This window comes from Balaenoptera borealis (assembly GCF_965194805.1).
Source record: "Balaenoptera borealis genome assembly, chromosome: 20".
NCBI lineage: Eukaryota > Metazoa > Chordata > Mammalia > Artiodactyla > Balaenopteridae > Balaenoptera > Balaenoptera borealis.
The window spans coordinates 22,446,492-22,465,787 of record NC_138879.1 but is presented as its reverse complement, the minus strand read 5'-3'; the positions used below and the strand labels follow the sequence as shown (position 1 = coordinate 22,465,787).

The window sequence follows — 19,296 nt, the reverse complement described above, 5'->3', positions numbered from 1 at the left end:
CTACTAAGCCCACGTGCCACAATTACTGAAGCCCGCCCCCTAGATAGAGCCTGTACTCCACAACGAAGAGCAGCCCACGCTCGCCGCAACTAGAGAAAGCCCGTGCACAGCAACGAAGACCCAATGCAGCCAAAAAAAAAAAAAAAAAAGAAAGAAATAAAAAGAAATAGCAACATGAACATATTATTTAGAAATATGGAGGTGAATGCTCTAGAAGCACCTTTAAAAGAGTTGAAAGCAATTGCCTCTGGGGACCATAACTTGGGAGTATGGTAGGGGACTACTCTTTATAAGCCAATACTTTTATTTCTAAATTAAGAAATTCCAGGGACTTCCCTGGTGGTCCAGTGGCTAAGACTCTGCGCTCCCAGCGCAGGGGGCCCGGGTTCGATCCCTGGTCAGGGAACTAGATCCCACATGCCGCCACTAAGAGTTCGCATGCCGCAGCTAAAAAGATTCTGCACGCTGCAACTAAGACCTGGCGCAGCCAAATATTTTTTAAAAAGAAAAGAAATTGCGTAAAGCAGGGTGTCAGAAAGGCTAGGGTTGTGAATTTGATCCCTGTGTACAGCTGGTTTTCTTATAAATGCTAGTGAACTTGGGGTGCTGTGGCTTCTGCATGGCTTTTAAGACTGAACGTTTTAACATGAATTTGTAAAAGCAAAGCCAGACAAGGCAATGAAGAGTAGGGCAGTGAGAGCAGGGGGCAAAGTTGCTTTTTTTTCATTCATTCATTTACTTACACTGGTGTTTCTCTTTGTGAAATTGAGATTCCTCTAAAATGTTGGATTTCTCTAATCTTATCACATTAGATTAGTTTCCTGTGTTCCAAGGTCTTTGTCTCTGTCCTCCAAGTTTCCCCTTGTCTGGCGCAGTTAACTTCTTCAAGATCACGCAGAATGTTTCCAGCTCTGGGAAATCACTTTGTTACTGGGGGTTAGGGTACAGCTCCATCATGTCACTTTCTTGGATCAGGCTGTTGGCAAAGCCGAGTGTATAACGCAAGCCCCTTCTGAGGGTGAGGGCTGGAAAGAAGCTGTGATATTGAGTCCCTGCGCCCTTCACCCTTGGCATCGCGCCGGCATTGCTGCCCAGCCTGGCTCTGCACTCACGGCTGTCTCTGTTTCAGCATGTATTCCACTGACGAGAACCTAATCCTTTCCCCGCTCCTGGGCAACGTCTGCTTCTCCAGCTCCCAGTACAGCATCTGCTTCACACTGGGCTCCTTTGCCAAGATCTACGCTGACACCTTTGGTAAGCTCTGGCTGGCAGTCTGTCTCTCCAGCTTCCCCAGAGTCATGTGTGCCTTTCCTGCTGAATGGTTTAGAAATGGGCTTCATGCCAGAGTCCCCTGTCGGAGGGAGGCATTTTATCAAGTGTTGTCTTCCCATCTGGGGCTCTTTTTGGCACCTAGGCTCTTTCCTCGGGCTAACTGCTTTCCAAACAATAAATAGAGGGATAAAGGTGCCTGGGAAGAAATGGGTGGAGAGGGAGCTCAAGTTAGGAATAAGAATCTCTCCTAGGGTGAAACAGATTTTGTCAAGAAGGAATTATCCATGGCTCCAAAGCCATTCAGGCCTCTTTCTCAGAGATGGAATCTCTCTCACCGGTCGTGCTTCTAGCTGTCTTTCCAACTATATCCAGGCACATAGAAGTTTTGTAGGCCCACTTGAGAACTCGAGTTGGATTCGCAGCCCACTGGGACGTCCAGCGGAATGATTGTATAGGCCCCTGGAGCCGCAACACCAGAACCCTGGGACCAGCTCCCCAACTCTCAAGAGGTTCCCGTGCGCTCCACCTCTGTGCCTCCCCAGTTCCCTCAGATCTAGTAGGAACCATGTCCTGGGTGTCAGTGTGTAGCCTGTGTGTCAAATACTGTACTTCCGCACAGAGGTCTTTGTCACCCCCATTTTTGGAGCTGAGGAGACAGGCTCAGTGAGAAGCCTCACAGCTGGTCAGCGCTGGCGTTGGGGCACCAGTGTTCTTTAGTCACTGGTCCTGCCTCACTCTCAAACGTGGAAACGTTTGCTCTGGTGAAAATAATGGACCAATTAAAACTTCGTCTTTTTTAAAATATGTACATATTTACTGCATCCTTATTTAGAACAGTGGAAAATACAGTAAAATGTGAAGGAAACAAAATTCACCCATAACCTCATTACCATAACTACTGCAAACATTCTGATGTAGTTCCTTCTTTCTCAGTTCAGTGTTTTACATAAAAGAGATCGTATTTTATATATATACATATAGTATAATAGCATAAGATAAGTATTCACTTAGCATTAGATCACAATAATTTGCCTATTAAAATTTATTGATAAAAATGATTTTATGTAACTGCCTATTGGTCCGCTGTATAGATGTACTATAACTTATTCGCTTTCTCATCATTAGACATATATTTTGGTTGTTTCCAAATGGCTCTTTTTTAAAAAATGTATAGATGGACAGACAGTAAATGAAATTCACCTGAACAAGGTTCCAGGTTATGTTTCTGAATGTTGTTTGTATCAACATATGAAGCAAAATCCAAGATTGTTTCTGTAATTATAATGTATTGACGGTTCAGTTTCTGACTGAAAATGGCTCTGAGCCTCAGGAGAGATGATTACTCACCCTTCGAACCCACTGTTAGTTTCCAAAGAAGCCAGCTTTGAGCCCCAGCATCATTATGAAAAGCCACGTATGGACTTCTGGAAAGTCAGCACTGGAAGGAATCAGAGATCACTGCGTCCTTCCCCATCGTTTTACATGTGGGAAAACTGTGCCCAGGGACACAGACCTTATTGATGGGGTTGGGACTAGAATCCACTTTGGTGCTTTTTTAATCACATCATCCTGCCAAAATTGATACCATGTCTTCTTACTAGGAACACAAGGCATGATGAATAATCTCTGACTCCTGGGAACTTCATCCAGTGGGTAGACAGAATCCCACAGTGATGAATGACAGTGTAAGGTGGTGTAGGCTTAGTGCCTGGGGGCTGCCGTAGGCAGGTGGAGCTGAGGGAATTCGGCTGCAAAGGCCTAGGGGAGGCTGCCTGAAGGAGACGGGGCTTTGACGGTGGAGAGTAGGGAGCCAGGAGGTCCAGACTCGCTGGGCTGGGAGAGGAGGCGTGGAGGCGGGTGGTGTTGGCCCACGGGCGGCTGTTCAGGAATAGTGGACTGTTCCATCAAGGAGAAGAGTTGAAGTAAAACTACTGGGAGGCTGGGTTGGGACCACATTGGGGAGGGTTGGAATGCGAGGTTAAGGAATTTAGACTTTATCCTGTAGGCAGTTAGGAGCTAATAAAGATTGGAGTGGGATGATATGTGCAGAGCTGATGGAAGATAGGCCAGAGAGAGGAAATGATGAGGGAAGGGACGCTTATTTAGACATTTTCGCCAATATACAGATACAGGATTGTGATTATTGGCTTGATGTTATCTTTGAGATTGAAAGGGGGCAGGGGGATTGGAGAGGTGTTCACTCATTCTTTGAGTAAGCACGTATTAAACGTCTGTTACGCACTAGGCCTGGTTCTGTGAGTGCTCGGGCAGCTCAGTCCAGTGATTATAATACAGTGTATGTTAAGTGCAGTAATAGAGGTGTGTAAAAGAAACAGCGGTTCACAGAGGAGAGAGGGTTAAAGTAACTAATAACGTGGGAAAGAAGGGGAAATGTGGTGATTAACCAAGTGGGCAACAAAGAGATTTTGAGCTTGGTTGAAGTGCCGATGATGGCCTCACTGAAAGGGAGCGAAAAGTCTGAGGGAATGTGGCTTTAGGGAAAAGGTGATGAATTTCCTCTATGCCTTCTCAAGAAAGAGATAGCAGTCTGACATCTGGGTTAGAAACATCCACGAGATAGCTGGTGCTATCAGGGATCTAACTGAATGTTAGACGAGCTCTGGACTCAGAAGATCTTGAATTTTAAAAGCCACAATTGCTGGCTTCAGTCTGATGAGGATCAGCAGTTGCAGTCAAACTAAAAATATCAATTGGTAAAAGATGACACAACGGTTAGCTTTGGTGTTTTCTCTCCAGAGGGCTGGGTGTGTGCCTTCTAGAGGTTGACGGCTAGTCGGAGCCTCAGCGTGGTGCTGCAGCTGGGAGGTTGCCCACACTGGCAGCGGAGTAGAGCTTCTGTGGGTCAGGAAGGAATGAAGGAACTACTAAGATCCACTGCAGGAAGGGGCGGTAATAGGTGCACACAGAGGATAGCATGTAGGCAGTTGAGCCTGTTGCATCAAAGGAAAGGATATAAACTGTACCCTTGTCCATAGCTCAGTCATAGGCTTCCTGGAGATGGAGCTACCTGAGTGCTCATTTTGGCTCCAGCATCGCCTTGTTGACTTTGGGCCAGTAGTGTCCCTTGTGCCTCAGTATCCTTGTCTGCCTGCCTGGGTAGAAGCAAATGTCTGGACCTTGGAGAGGAAGGTGCAAGAATTCCTCAGCTAGAAACCACTTGTGGCACATGAAACAATTTCGAATAGTACTTTGCTAGGTAGACTATAATTGTATGGCTTTTCTTATAGGTGACATTAACTACCAGGAATTTGCTAAAAGACTCTGGGGTGACATCTACTTCAACCCCAAGACGTAAGTAGAGTGCAGGAAGTGACTCTCTAGAGGCATGATCCATTTTCCCAGTAAGTGCGGACAGACAGAGAAAGAGTTCCTAAGATTAAAACCTACTTTTTTATTAGACGTGAACTACCATCTTTCCTCCTCTAAGTGAGCTGGCTTCATGAGCTCTAACACGGTGAGAGGCCATTTCCCTTGAAGTCTCCACAGCTCAGCCCAGGCATGCATGAGGGTCATAACCTATGCCGTCTCAGGAGTCTGTGTTTGGAGATTTTATGATCACACACATTCCTTCCCCTTGGCTTGGCCTTGCCCAGATTCAGAAGTTAGGAAATCCACCCTTGGGGTTGGTGACACTGCCATCTCCCTCCTGGGTCTCCCATAACTCTTGATCTCTTCAGGCGAAAGTTCACCAAAAAGGCCCCAACCAGCAGCTCCCAGAGGAGCTTCGTGGAGTTTATCTTGGAGCCCCTCTATAAGATCCTCGCTCAGGTGAGTGTGTCAGGTCACCTGGCTCAGGTCTGCCCTTCTAAGCACAGGGTGGAAGAGCTGGTGAACTTGGTCTTCCCCCTGCCCCTGAACCTGATCAGTTTTGTATTACTCAGTATGAGGAAGGTTGGTCACCAGTCTTCTGGATCTAGAACACTACAGTCCTCTAAGTGCTGTTGAGATCAGAGTAAAGGGGGAAGATAGAAAAGAAAAGGCACAGCCTGGAGAAACGTACAAAGATTTTGACTATTCGAAAGAATGTGACACTTGAGAAGTAATAGTTTCAGTTATGGGGATTTAACTTCGATATAATTGTTTCACATGAACGTTCTCTAGTTTTTACTTTCATACACATATGAAAATATATTTAAAATATATATATATATGTTATAGCGTTATTTATACCAGCAGGAAAAGGGGAAAAAACTGGAAATACATGTTCATCGGTGAGAATCTGATTAAATGAATTACGGTACACCCCATAAAATGAAGTATTTTGCAGCCCTTAAATGAATGGCTATATGAGCTTGATTTTAATGACTATTCTGGGCACATATGTATGTGATGTTTGTCAGATTGAAAAGGATGCATCAGACAGTGGTAATGATGTAGTTAAACATGCAGGATGCTCCAAGCAACTATCCGCCAATGAAAATAATAAATAAATAAATAAAACATGTGGGATGCTCCAAAGAAAAGAATATAACATTGCATTTGTATGAATTTGTGCTACCTAAAAGGGTAATAATGTTGTACAGGAATTTTCATACATACCTTTCTCCCAAGACAGTTATACTTTATGAGTGTTATGTGTTTATGCAAGTGTTTAATAAGCACTGTGCACAGTGAACACACACACATACACAAAATGTGTGTGGCCATTCCAACTGACAAAATAGTAAAACATAGCAACAAAACAAAGTACCACGATTAAAATTTATTAGTGCTGGAAAATACTTCGTATCTTGTGTGAGACTAAGGGTTAAAGAAGAAATTTATAGAGTCCGTCTCTGTAGAGACCTTGAGTCTGCTGAGGATGATTTAGCTTGGCCCCATTCTGACAGCCGATGGACTGCTAGGTGACCTCTTTTGGTTCCTTCCAGTGCAGTGATCCTCTAAATCTGAGAAGTCTCTAAATAGGGAAGGAAGGGTAAGGGATTTCCTGAGTGAGATGAGATGCTGCTTTTCGGACACCAGGGGGCAGCACTGACAGCAGTCCGTCTGAGAGGGCCAGGTTTATTGGCTGGTGTGGGCATTTAACTGAGCTTGCTACACCCACTGTTGGTTTGAAGTGTAAGTACCAAAGATTTCCCTGAAACCAAATTGATATCCTTGCCAAGAGCTCTCCCTGTAGAAGAGAACCCAGTGCAGTGACCCTTCCTATTGCCCTTTGGCCCCCCTTGTCCTCTGTACCACCACACTGGGGCTATGATTCTAGCTGACATGGTGTCAACTGTCACAGGTCGTGGGTGATGTGGACACCAGCCTCCCGAGGACCCTGGATGAGCTTGGCATCCACCTGACCAAGGAGGAGCTGAAGCTGAACATCCGCCCCCTGCTCAGGCTGGTCTGCAAAAAATTCTTTGGCGAGTTCACAGGTAAGGAGCTCATCGTCATCACCATTTTCCTCCACATGTATCATGGGGACCTTTTCCTTACCCCACAGTGGTGTTTGGAGATCTGAGGCTCTTTTAAGTAAACTGCAGGTCAGGATGCAGGGCACCTGGGTTTTCTCCTAGCTGCTTTGCTTAGAAGATGGCACCAAGAATTCTATCTTGGGAAAACAAAAGCAATTAAATTTCCCTACCAGGAGGAGCATGCAAGTAAAGGGGATGGGGAAGCAGATTCTGAGGTTCTGGTGTTTTTGCCAGAGGGCAGTCAGGAAGGTGGACTCGTGGGTGTGGTAAAATAGTGGGAAAAGCCCCAGGCTGGGACTTGGGAGATGGGTTATAGACTCCAATCTCTCTTTCCCCCAAGCTCCTCTTTCTCATATTTTAGTCATGCAGAAGGCAGGTGCTATAGTAAAACAAGCCCCAGACTGGCTGGGAAAAGACCTGAGTCTTAATCCTCCTCTGGCCCTGTCCCATGGGGTGATCCCGGGCCAGCCACTCAATCCTTCTGTCACTCTAATCTCTCATCTGTAAAATAAGGGAGGTGGAAAAGGTGATGGCTAAGGGCCCTCTCAGCAATCTCTTGATTCCGAGTCTGATAGGAATTAGGTATCTGAATCCCTAAAGCGCATAATTTTAATGGTTCATTATGGGCTGGTCCTCAATCTGACATAGGAGATCCCAACTAAAAGCAGACATGCTAGGCACCCCAAGGTGCCAATGGAGGTTCTCTCTTGTATGGCTTATTGGCTGTTAGAAAAACAGAATAACTTATTGAACAGAAACGTATGAAGTGTTTCCCAAAGGGAAGAGTCAATTCGGAGATTGTTCTAAGTAGATCTAGAAAGAAGAGATGGGGTACTTATTTCGTTTTGTGTAAGTGCTCAGTAAGTGCTTATATTCAGTAAAAGGTCATGGACTGATATAGATACATTAAAGTTTTTGTCAGCTGAGTTCCAAGGAACCACTTAGACCTTCTTCTTGCTCTTCCCTGGCATCAGTGTGATTCCAAATCTTTTAGCAGCGTATGCCCAGGCAACAGGGTATCACTTCTGCCTAGAATCATAGGACCATAGCTTTTCGAGCTGAAAAGCAGTCCCCTCACTGTTAGTTTTCTGGCCATCATGAGTGAATCAGAGCTCCCCACTCCCTTCCCCCATGAGAGCGTATAGTCGTGGCTTCTCTGCTCCCTCCGCAGGCTTTGTGGACATGTGTGTGCAGCACATCCCCTCTCCAAAGGCGGGCGCCAAGCCCAAGATCGAGCACACCTACACCGGAGGCGTGGATTCCGACCTCGGCGAGGCCATGAGCGACTGTGACCCTGATGTAAGGGAACGTGGCCCCCCGGTTCTCTGATTTCCGTCCCCTACTGTATGGGGAATACTGTTTTCCAGTCACAGGAGTAATGCCTTCTTTTCCGTCCTTACATGGCCCTCCCAATGGGCGTAGTCAGAATGACCTGAATTCAAAGCCCGATGTTACCACTACTGCTGGTGTGATCTTGAGAACATTGTTTAGGCTTTCTGAGTCTAAGGGTCTTGGTCTATAAAGTGATGATAATAATTTGTATGTGGTAGTTATGAGAAGTAAGTAAGATTAAGCAAGTGTCACGGTTGTGTTTAGCATGGTGCCTGACAGGTAGTAAAGATTCAACGAATGATAACTAATCTTGTCAGTCCTGGCTTTTAATTTTTTATTATTATTATTAATTTATTTATTTATTTTTGGCTGTGTTGGGTCTTCGTTTCTGTGCGAGGGCTTTCTCTAGTTGCGGCGAGCGGGGGCCACTCTTCATCGCGGTGCGCGGGCCTCTCACTGTCACGGCCTCTCTTGTTGCGGAGCACAGGCTCCAGACGCGCAGGCTCAGTAGTTGTGGCTCACGGGCCTAGTTGCTCCGCGGCATGTGGGATCTTCCCGGACCAGGGCGCGAACCCGTGTCCCCTGCATTGGCAGGCAGATTCTCAACCACTGCGCCACCAGGGAAGCCCCCTTAATTTTTGATTGATCGATTGATTGCCGCACAGCACGCGGGATCTTAGTTCCCTGACCAGGGATCGAACCCGTGCCCCCTGAAGTGGAAGTGCAGAGTCTTAACCACTGGACCGCCAGGAAAGTCCCAGTCCTGGATTTTAAAAAAATCTGTCCCCGTCATTCCTTAGGCAATCTAGTTTCTTGGCATAAACGTTACAGCCAGTCGAGAATTGTGAGTTACTTCTTTGGAGGAAATTTGGGGCAAGTTAGTCTTATAATCTTGCAAGTTAAAAGTGCCATTCTACCATCCTAAACCTGCTTCTCTTTCCCAGTGCCCTCATCCCACCCCAAGAAAAAGGAAGATTTTTTTTGCTATGCCTGTGACATCTATTAACTAAGCAGGGGGTGGGCCTTGGTTGGAATTTTCCCAGGAGATTGCCACATCTTCTTCTCGGTCTGGGCTGCCTTCTCGTGGAGCTCATGTCATTGCTAACAAGGAAGGTGGAGACGATGGTGCTTACCCAGAGAGTCTGTGTGGTTGAGGCTACACTCTGTCCCCACCTCCAGGGTCCCCTGATGTGCCATACTACCAAGATGTACAGCACAGATGATGGAGTTCAGTTTCATGCCTTTGGCCGAGTGCTAAGTGGCACCATCCATGCTGGGCAGCCTGTGAAGGTACTGGGGGAGAACTACACCCTGGAGGATGAGGAAGACTCCCAGATATGCACCGTGGGCCGCCTTTGGATCTCCGTGGCCAGGTACTGCCAACCAGAGCCCCTAGGGGCATGCCTGGGCCTCTGCACTGGAACTGCCCCAGCGAGCTGAAAGGGGTGGTCCTCCTTGGAAACACAGTAGCTGCCTGGCTCCCTGTGATGGGGGTAAGATGAAGTCCACTCCTTCCTGCAGCAGATCTGTTGACTTCTGGTTCTTACTATCCAAGGTTGCTAGGGTCACAAGGCAGCTACTGTTGGGATAATGCCAAGAGCCCTGCCTTTGCCTTTTGAATGGTTTGTATAAACTCTTGTAGCAGGATTTCCATGTTCACTCATCTTAATCTTCTCTTCCTCTTCTGTGTTCTTTAAATCGTAACCTTTATGTTTCTTCCCAAAAGAAATTATTTCCCGAACTCCACTGACTATTTTTTGACTAAGATAAAGACTTTGCTGGATCCCTTGTAGCACCCCAGTCTGCAGAATTAAACTTCGCTTGGGTCTCTGGGCTGCTTGTCAGTTCATCAGTTTGGCGTTTTAGCTAGAAAGCCGAACCGAGGCTGTCCTGTTCCTAGGGTGGCTGCTGCACCTTGCCAACAGCCCCTTTTCCCTCCAAATTCACCCCATTCTCTAGAAGGCAGAAGAAAATTAAAGAGCTAGGAGAGTTGCAGTATCTTCTGTGGTGCTTTTGGCATCTCCTTAACATTCTACCCCTTGGGCAGTGGTTTGCTTACTACCAGCATCTAACTGGAATTAGATTTGCCTGTTTTGTCCTCATGTTATACCTTGCATTTTTCTTTCATGGCATGCATCAGTTTGTAACCACATATATGTGTGGCTATATGATTGATTGTTCATTGCATCCCTCCCCTGCTAGAATGTATCTGTTTTGCTCACCCTGCTCCTGGCTCAGTGCCTGGCACAGAGCAGGTGCTCAGTAAATTTTTATGGAATGAATACTCTGCCCAAGTTCCATTGCTGCTTATTGGATGCTGCTCCAGGTACCACATTGAAGTGAACCGTGTTCCTGCTGGCAACTGGGTTCTGATTGAAGGTGTCGATCAACCAATTGTGAAGACCGCGACCATAACTGAACCCCGAGGCAATGAGGAGGTAAGAGTTTTGGAAGAGGCAACTAGATTGGCTTAAGCTAGAGGGTCACAAGGAGCCGCAGCACACGTGAGCAGCAGGCAGCAGAACGCGCAGGGGATGAACCCGGAGTCACTGCTGCTTCCTGCTGCCAGGCCTCAGCGTGGGCTCAGCCTTCTAGATCTGCCCCTGCTGGATTCTCCTTGTACTGAATGCTAGGAATTAGAAGGGATCCTTTTATTCTTTCCCTCCTCTTTTTGTTCTGCCAACGTATGTGGGAATAAATGGCCCTTTAGGTTGCCTCCAAGCAGCGCCCTGGCTCCAGGTGGGGGGGATAGTCCGCTCCCCAGCAGGTCATCAGCTTCTCCCTGACCTCTGCACTGTCTGTGCCTGCTCAGGCCAGGTGTCCTCACTGCTCTGCATTTTGGGTCTCAGGCTCAGATTTTCCGGCCCTTGAAGTTCAACACCACATCTGTTATCAAGATTGCTGTGGAGCCAGTCAACCCCTCTGAGCTGCCCAAGATGCTGGACGGCCTCCGCAAGGTCAACAAGAGCTATCCGTCCCTCACCACCAAGGTAGGCCCGAGGCCGCGGTCGCTGCCGAGCCCTGTGTGCCCAGGCTGAGGGGGTCTTTGCTTGTGTCGCGCGCTGCCTCGTGTCCACCGGGTGGCTCTGATCTGCTGCTTCCGGCAGCCTACATCAGGGACTGGTCCCTGTCTGTTAATTGTCATTTGAAGGCAGTACAAGACCCCTGTTTGTGTGTATGGGCCTGTATGCACTTGTGTATGCATCTTACACAAGCATCTTTAGATAGGAAAGGTGATTCCTGGAAAGTACACTTTGAATTGATTTTCCAGAAAACACACAGGGAAAAGTGAGTCACTCTGAACCTGCCAGCATAGCTTTCTGAGGAGTTGGCCAGGGCTACAGGGTCAGCTTATATCCACGGGCAGAGCAGGGTTTTCCCTAAATGGCTAAGATGTTAATTCAGTCCGTGACCTCACACCCAGTAGCACTGTGCTCAGCGGTCCAGGTGTCTTGAGGACTGAATCATAGGTCACTGCTCCCCACTGATCCTTCCTGAAGAGGCTGGAACCAACACTGGCTAGTGGCCTTTCTGATAGTGGGCTTGGCACCTCCTCCTGGGTTCTAGCCTTCATGCTGTCTCTGTCTGCTGTTGCTGCCACAAGAGAGTCCAGGCTGTGACCACCAGGGTCGTTGTGTTTCAGGTGGAAGAATCTGGCGAGCACGTGATCCTGGGTACTGGGGAGCTCTACCTGGACTGTGTGATGCACGATTTGCGGAAGATGTACTCGGAGATAGACATCAAGGTGAAGCAGCCGCTCCTTTCTTTGGCTCCTGCTTGGCCAGGAGCTTGGCTCACAGCTCCAGGCTGATTTTACAAGCAGCCAAACCCTTGAGTCCCCAGGAAGGTCCAAGGGGAGAAGGGTGCGCCAGGGAAGGAGATCTGTGTGGGAAAAGCATGACCTGTTGCTCCCTGTGTGGGAAGGGTTGGAAATCCAGTTTGCCTCCTGCGGTGGGGGTTATTCTCAGTGTCAAACGTTCAGAGCCAAGGCTCCCAAGCCAAAGTTATTCTTGATCTTTTGTTAAGAAAATGGTTGCACAGCTAAGCCATCTGTGGTGATTAGGGCTCAGAGTGGATGGTTCCGAGGAGAGCGTGGGGACTGGCTCTTCTGGACTCGTGGTGAGATCTTAATGTAGCCCCTCAGTTAAACTGCCCGTCGCACAGCCTTGGTCTCAGTGGACACACACATTTTCTCCAGGGCCATGGGTGGTGGTCGTGGGAGTGAGTGCCCTCAAATGCCCCTCTTAGCCCAGGGCTGGTGCTGTAGAAGACGCTGCGTTTTTCCGCGAGTAGGCCATGTGGGGGCTTCTGGGCGGAGCTGTGCTGCCCGGAGGTCGTGGGTTGAGGATGGAACGGGCGCTCGCCAGTCAGTGTGTCAAGGCAGAGCTCTGACAGGCCCACGGTGTTTAGTGAATGCTAGTGGGACGGCTGTATAGATATTGAAAGATACCCTGGGAGACTATAATTTAGGCCCTAAACTGATCTCCACTTACTCTTGGCTCAGGAACATAAATTGTGCACTACACTAAGTTTTCCAGGCTTCTTAGTTTAGGTACAGACTTTTAGCCTGAGCCTGCTATGGTACTTGTCGCTAACGCTGATTAAGACAGGGGTTCTCGCAGAGGTAGCATCAAGGGAACCTTGGAATCCCCTTTGGCAGAAGGTCGTCCTCCCAACAGTTAGACCTTGCCTAACAGTTTATTTTGTTTCTCAGGTGGCTGACCCCGTTGTCACGTTTTGTGAGACGGTCGTGGAAACATCTTCCCTCAAGTGCTTTGCTGAAACTCCCAATAAGAAGTAAGCTGGGGGTCATAGTGACCCTGGGACTCACAGGGGTCGCTTTCCCTTGCCCCCACCTCTACCCCAATCACAAATAGAGGCCCCTAAGTCTTGGGATGAGGGTGCTTAGGATACTTGAGTTTTACCCCAGCCCTCATTATGCCTTTGGACACGATGCTGTGGAATTCTTTGCCTTAGTTACTCCCAGTGGTTTCGTAATTGCCACTTTTTCTCTCTGTATAATATGACCATCTTAAAATTTTCCCTAGCAGCAACTCTACTGTTTCACTGTTTAATAACTAATACTGTTTAAAGCTTTTTAAAACAATGCCCCAAATTTTACTTTTTTAAAGAGTGATAGATTCAAATGAAAGAAGATGAGCCCTTTTTGCTCTACTCTGCTCCTGTGGCTTTCACTGATGTCGCTGCCTTAGCTCTTTCCTTTGTCACCCTTTCTTAGGAACAACCCTGCTGACCCTCCTCATTACCCATTTCCTTTCTGACTAGAGGGTCAGCCTGCTGACCCTCCTCATTACCCATTTCCTTTCTGACTAGGAACAAGATCACCATGATTGCTGAGCCTCTTGAGAAGGGCCTCGCTGAGGACATAGAGAACGAGGTGGTCCAGATCACGTGGAACAGGTGAGAACGTGGCTCTGATTCCAGGGCCGAACAGCTTACCTGATGAGTCTCTAGCACGACACATCCCTCACTCTAGGAATTGATTTTGTCTCCCCCTTCTCGCTATGGTCCTGGCACAGTGTAGGTAGGCTGAGGCGACTGTTACCCAGAAAAGCAGGATCTGTGGCCTCAGGAACGGGCAATCACAGAACTGTCTGATGTGACCATTTTCTCCTCCTCCCCCAGGAAGAAGCTGGGAGAGTTCTTCCAGACCAAGTACGACTGGGATCTGCTGGCTGCCCGTTCCATCTGGGCTTTTGGCCCTGATGCCACCGGCCCCAACATCCTGGTGGATGATACCCTGCCCTCTGAGGTACTTAAGAACTAATGGAAGCCATGTGGTCTTCTCTTAGCTCTTGAGTGGAAGAAACTACAAAGTGTTCTTATTTTTCCCAAAAGTATTTTGTATGTTCTGGTGAAGAAGAGTATCCTTTTACTGGTGTACCTACCTCCTCCTCCCTCTAAACTCTTCGGCTGTTGCCAGGGTCACTGCTAAGGGGCCCTCATGTTTTGTGCAGGTGGACAAGGCTCTTCTCGGCTCGGTGAAGGACAGCATCGTTCAAGGTTTCCAGTGGGGAACCAGGGAGGGGCCCCTCTGTGATGAGTGTAAGTCCACCAGCGCCTCTGCCTTTGCCACCCCAGGCCTCTAGGGTCCTTGCATCTGGGTGTATGAGGTGGGGTGGGCTCATCTTTGGGGCCCGGCAGGAGAAGCAGCTTGGGGCCCACAGGGCCTTCCCATGTCCTGGGCCAGCTTCCTCCCTTCTCCTTCCCTATGCTGGTGCTACTGCTTGGTACACCTTAGAAATGGAAGTCACGTCTAGATTGACATTTGCTCCTCATTTCTGGAATGTGTTTCAGGAAGGGTATCAGGGGGATGGGATTGGAGTGGTTTATAGACCAGGATTGGACTTAGTAGGGACAAATGTGCAATTCCTAGAACTTACTCTGCATCCCAAAATAATTAAATATCTGGAAAAGAAACACATAAACTTCTAGGGACACTTTATGCTGTCTGAACGTGGCCTGAAACCAACACTGAGAACATATGCTTACCTTCACACCTCTGCATATGCTATTAAAACGTGCATCTGCAGGCTGATTCTGTACCGTATCTTTCATGGCTACAAGACAGCTGCAGTGCTGCAGAGGCTCCTTGCTGCTCTGCCCGTGTGCCCTTGACTAGCACCAGAACCACTCAGCAGTCGGCTCCCTCTTCTCCTTTCCAGTGATTCGAAATGTCAAGTTTAAGATCCTGGATGCAGTGGTTGCCCAGGAGCCCCTGCACCGGGGTGGGGGCCAAATCATCCCCACGGCCAGAAGAGTCGTCTACTCTGCCTTCCTCATGGTGAGCGAGTAGGGCTGTCCTGCCGCAGGGCATTAAGTGGGGCCTTGAGGCTACTGTCCCCCAGCCTTCCCTTTACCCGGGTTCTCGGTCCTCAGCCTTCCCCACGCTGAGGAACCCTTCCTTCTGGCTCTCTCGCAGGCCACCCCTCGTCTGATGGAGCCCTACTACTTCGTAGAGGTCCAGGCTCCCGCAGATTGTGTTTCTGCTGTTTATACCGTCCTGGCCAGACGCAGGTGAGCTGCCCAGGCACGTTAGGGAGGGGCAGCGAGCACAAGCCCAGCAAGAAGGAACCTCGCTGTGGAGGAGGAGGGACTGGACCCCACACTCTCCATTCCTGAAACCACGGTTTTTAGAAGGAAGTAGGAAAGGAATGAGGCAATCCCCAGCCTTACCACAGATTATAATTTGAGATTTCTCCTTGGGCTGCCCCCTCAGAGAGCTCCTGGGGCAAGTATTCCTGGGGTGTGTCAGTGGTGGGAATGTCTACAGGACCTTGTCTCGTCAATGTTGTACTCTTGCCCAGAGGTTGCTGCCCCTTTGACTTCCACAGGGAACTAGGCCGAGAGCCGTTTCTGCCCTCTGTAGCGCACTTGTGGTTATTTTCTTTGATGGTCAACATTTGGGGGTACACTACTTCTCTGCTTTTGGCCTCTTCAGGACTAGGGACTCAGCCTTTATTTTTCTGTCTCAGGGGGCATGTGACTCAGGATGCACCCATCCCAGGCTCCCCTCTCTATACCATCAAAGCTTTCATCCCTGCCATCGACTCTTTTGGCTTTGAGACCGATCTGCGGACTCACACGCAGGGGCAGGCCTTTTCCTTGTCTGTCTTCCACCATTGGCAGGTAAGAAAACAATGCAGGCTGGCCGCTATGGTCCCCACCTCTGCAAGGTCATCCCCTCTGACCTGTTCCTCTCCAGGCCCCAAGGGGGATCGCCGGCATCCTAGAGAAGGGCCCTGCTGCTAGGCCGGATGCTCTGGGAGGTCGGCCTGGACCATCTGATGAAACCACTTTGCCTTTCAGATTGTACCCGGTGATCCTCTGGACAAGAGCATTGTCATCCGTCCCTTGGAGCCGCAGCCAGCACCCCACCTGGCCCGAGAATTCATGATCAAAACCCGTCGTAGGAAGGTACGTGTCCCTCAGACCCACGGCCATCCCTCCACCCCCAAGGGTCTTGCCAGGAGTTGGATCTCTCTTCATTTCTTGCTTTTGGACCCTCCTCCCAAAGACTGAAAGCATTTCACAGCACAGCGTGGAGAGTCACGATCTGTGTAGGCTTCAGGCAACCAGACCCGGGGCCGCATGCCTGGGAAGGGAGCGCCTTCCCCTGCCCTGGGACGCTACCCTAAAGGCAGGGCTCCCGAAGCAGCTCTGCCGACACTTGGCCCCCACCCGCTCCCCGCACTCAAGCACAGCTCGATCACGCAGAGCTCATCCTTGCATTTGCCCCCACTCTGCAGGGCCTGAGTGAAGACGTCAGCATCAGCAAGTTCTTCGATGATCCTATGTTGCTGGAGCTCGCCAAGCAGGATGTTGTGCTCAATTACCCCATGTGAGCGCCCGGACTCCTGGCAGCTCCTGCTCCCTGCGCTGGGCTGCGTCCTGGACTTTGAAGCGAGGACCTGGTGGGACTTGGACTCCGTGCTGTCAGAGCGTGTCTGGGACTGCTGTGGCCGCCCTTAACAAGCCCAGAGCCTCCAACCTCCAACCCAGAGGGAGGAGCGTTTGGCTTCCTGGTTCCTCCTGTGGCCTCTGCCTGGCTCCATTCCCAGAGAACAGAGAGGAGCTTGGGCTCAGGAAGGAGAAGGGCTGGCAGTGTTGAAGCCCAAGGGGGCCCTGTCGTCAGGATTTACGTGGATTTTTATTTTATTTTATTTTTTTTTTGTATAAAAGTTTGACCTTAGACATGGTTTATAAATGAACAGAACATTCTGACCTCTGCCTTGCTCCGTTCTTTTCATCCCCACCGCTCCGCCCCCTTCCCTCCAGCACAGGCTCATCCTGGCACTTGGGTTCTGGATCTGTGTTGTCTCCCATGAGGCCGCACTGACTCTGCTCCCAGCTGCAGCCTTCTTCCTGCCTGGTCCCCAGGGAGGCGGCCTGTTGGGGGAGGAACGCCTGCCTCTTCACTCAGTGTTCCCATGAGTACTGAGGCCTCTTTACTGTCCCCAGCTCCCATTCCTGGTGGATGGCACCTGAGGGGGCTTGGGAGTTGTTGGGTCTCTGGGATCAGAGGGCTACACCTCCTCCTCTGCCCCTGAGGATTCTCCTTGCCCTGGAGCTGGGGGCCAGAACTCTTTGATTTCCAGCCCTTTGCCGTAAGTCCTCCTACCAGCCACTACCAATCCCTTACTCTGCTCTCGTCTGTGTGAAGAAGAGACTGTTGATTTGCCTCAGACTCCTTTATTAGGTGCATACCAAGGGTTGATCGAAGAGGTCTGACTGCCCCAGGCCTGTAGGAGTCCTACTTCTCCCCAGCGTCCTGCGCGGTTTTCTTGATGTAGTCTCTGTACATCGTGTACACAGCACCTGTGTGAGGGAGAAGGGAAAAGGCCCCATGACATCACACCCTCCACCCATCCTCTGGCTGTCTCAGGTGTTCCAGAGTCCTGGGGGTCCAGCACTAGCTATCCCATTGGGAGTCCAGCTTTGCTGCTTATCTTTCCGCCCTAGGTCACAACAGCTGCTACAAACACCTGGCCGCACAGCCTGGGGAAACATCCCATTTAACACTTCACAAAGTACTTTCACGTATGTTATCTGAGAAACCTCACGGCTGTACATGAGGGAGGCAAGCTGGGGTGGTTACCATCATGTTGCACGTGGGGAAACTGTGAGAGAGAAAGATTTGTCCACTGTCGCACAGCTAGTAAGTAGCTGTCTGCCTTTCGATCCAGAGAGGAAAAGAAATTCAGCATAGGTTCTGCTGCATGGTTTTTCTCATTTCTAGGACAAACTCACGAAACAGACTGTGCATCTTCCCCTGGAACACAGGAGATTAAACAGGGAACCCTGAAACTCTCGGTATGAGGGCCTCACCAAGGACTTGCTGTGGAGCTTGGTATAGGGAACAGGGACTGAACTCATGGTCCCTTAACTGTCAGGACTCACAGCCAGATTTTGCCTAATCAGTTTTGCCCTCATTCTCCCATGACCCCACCAGCTGCTCACCCAGCATGATCGCACCCACAGCACAGGCCTGTGCTGCCACTCGGGTGTGAATCAGGTGTGTGGACATCTTGGTGGAACCACGAGCCTTCAGCCGGTAAATCCTGCATGCTGCCACCACCACACAGCCCCCTAAGCCTATGTAGGCAGAGAACATGACCCCTTGGACCTCAGTCACCAAGTACATCGCTCTCCTGGTGAGAGACACCTCACTAGGCAGGCTGGGCATCTGGATAATCAGCTGCCCTCCTGCTACTGCTTTGGGGCTGGCAGTGGGGTGAGGAGAGGCTATCATTAGAGCATTGAGTTGTTTCTTCTCAAAGATATGTACAAAGTGCTTCCCTCCAATGACTCCCCTCCTCCCTGTACAAATAGCCCATCATCATGACTCTCCCACCCCCCTTAGCTCTTCTCCAACTGCTGCCGGCCCCCACAGCTGTTCTAACCTCCCAGGGCCGGGGGGAAGGGAGCCCTGGGGGACCCCAAACTGCTCCTGCCCATCCTGACTCTGGTGTTGGTATCCCATGCGCTTGGTTGGCTGCCACCTCCAGCCATCCAGACTCCTTCGTTTCATTGTCAGGACGTGTCCCTTAGTCCCTCGGCACCTTTGCTGTTGGTTCACTTCTCTTCCAGCTGTTGATTATTCGATGGGTAGGACCACTTGAGTTCTGTGCTTCATTCTTTGAAAGGACTAGGAGACATGTTCTCTGAGAGAAGGCCCCCTCCTCGGCCCCCATTCCTTCGTCTCCCACTCACCTATAGGCACCAGCAGAGACTCCCTGGTCTCCCTCAGGAACTTCTGAGACATGCTGTCCTCACCCTCAGGTGGTGCCCACGAGCCTTTGTTAGCAGACATGATCCTGCCCCCAGATGTTAGCAGCTGGGGCTCCTAGGCTTCAAATCGGTCCTAGAAGGAGGCAGGAAGAACTCCAATTCCCAGTCTAGGGTGGGAAGGAAGAAGTGGACTGCTGAGACCTCTCTTACCATGCCCAACACAGACACTACTTAAAAAGATGTCCTGGGTGTCCTGTCTCAGATGGCTGGAGCCATTTCTCCGTCTCTTCCTCCCAGCATCTGCCTCTTGCCCAGCTCATTCCAGCTTCACTGTTTTCTCTGCCTCCCCCTCTACCATCTATGTCCCTACGGGTGTGATCCTTGGGCCAAGAAAAGCAGCTGGAAAAATCCACAGATGAGGGTGGGAGGAACAGGCCTTTAACATTGGGTCCCCCACTGGCCTTGAGTCTGTGATGGTTGTCCCTGATGGAGCTGCAGAGGAAGATCTGGCCCCAGG

At 49.7% G+C, this 19,296-nt stretch overlaps 2 protein-coding genes across 3 annotated transcripts in view; one reads left to right on the top strand and one right to left on the bottom strand.

Moving 5' to 3' along the window:
- The window catches only part of EFTUD2 (elongation factor Tu GTP binding domain containing 2), a 34,704-nt gene extending 17,932 nt beyond the window's left edge, over positions 1-16,772 (top strand). The window contains exons 11-28 of one of the 2 annotated variants that reach the window (XM_082374374.1): positions 1,130-1,254; positions 4,521-4,584; positions 4,971-5,061; positions 6,521-6,656; positions 7,867-7,994; positions 9,207-9,400; positions 10,354-10,465; positions 10,877-11,017; positions 11,671-11,772; positions 12,742-12,824; positions 13,362-13,448; positions 13,674-13,800; positions 14,006-14,093; positions 14,714-14,832; positions 14,971-15,065; positions 15,524-15,677; positions 15,858-15,965; positions 16,298-16,772. In XM_082374374.1, the coding sequence (XP_082230500.1) occupies positions 1,130-1,254; positions 4,521-4,584; positions 4,971-5,061; positions 6,521-6,656; positions 7,867-7,994; positions 9,207-9,400; positions 10,354-10,465; positions 10,877-11,017; positions 11,671-11,772; positions 12,742-12,824; positions 13,362-13,448; positions 13,674-13,800; positions 14,006-14,093; positions 14,714-14,832; positions 14,971-15,065; positions 15,524-15,677; positions 15,858-15,965; positions 16,298-16,393 (2,050 nt within the window). In that variant the 3' untranslated portion in view covers positions 16,394-16,772. Of the gene's footprint in view, positions 1-1,129; positions 1,255-4,520; positions 4,585-4,970; positions 5,062-6,520; positions 6,657-7,866; positions 7,995-9,206; positions 9,401-10,353; positions 10,466-10,876; positions 11,018-11,670; positions 11,773-12,741; positions 12,825-13,361; positions 13,449-13,673; positions 13,801-14,005; positions 14,094-14,713; positions 14,833-14,970; positions 15,066-15,523; positions 15,678-15,857; positions 16,251-16,297 lie in introns of those variants that run through there. The other variant, XM_082374373.1, reaches the window with a different exon arrangement.
- A 452-nt stretch (positions 16,773-17,224) lies between these two features.
- HIGD1B (HIG1 hypoxia inducible domain family member 1B) lies at positions 17,225-18,888 on the bottom strand. The gene is made up of 3 exons (XM_082374425.1): positions 18,762-18,888; positions 18,009-18,143; positions 17,225-17,366 (listed from the first exon to the last, which is right to left on the bottom strand). The coding sequence occupies exons 1-3, from the start codon at positions 18,859-18,861 to the stop codon at positions 17,302-17,304; spliced, it is 300 nt and encodes a 99-aa protein (XP_082230551.1). The 5' UTR covers positions 18,862-18,888; the 3' UTR covers positions 17,225-17,301.
- Positions 18,889-19,296: the final 408 nt, after the last annotated feature.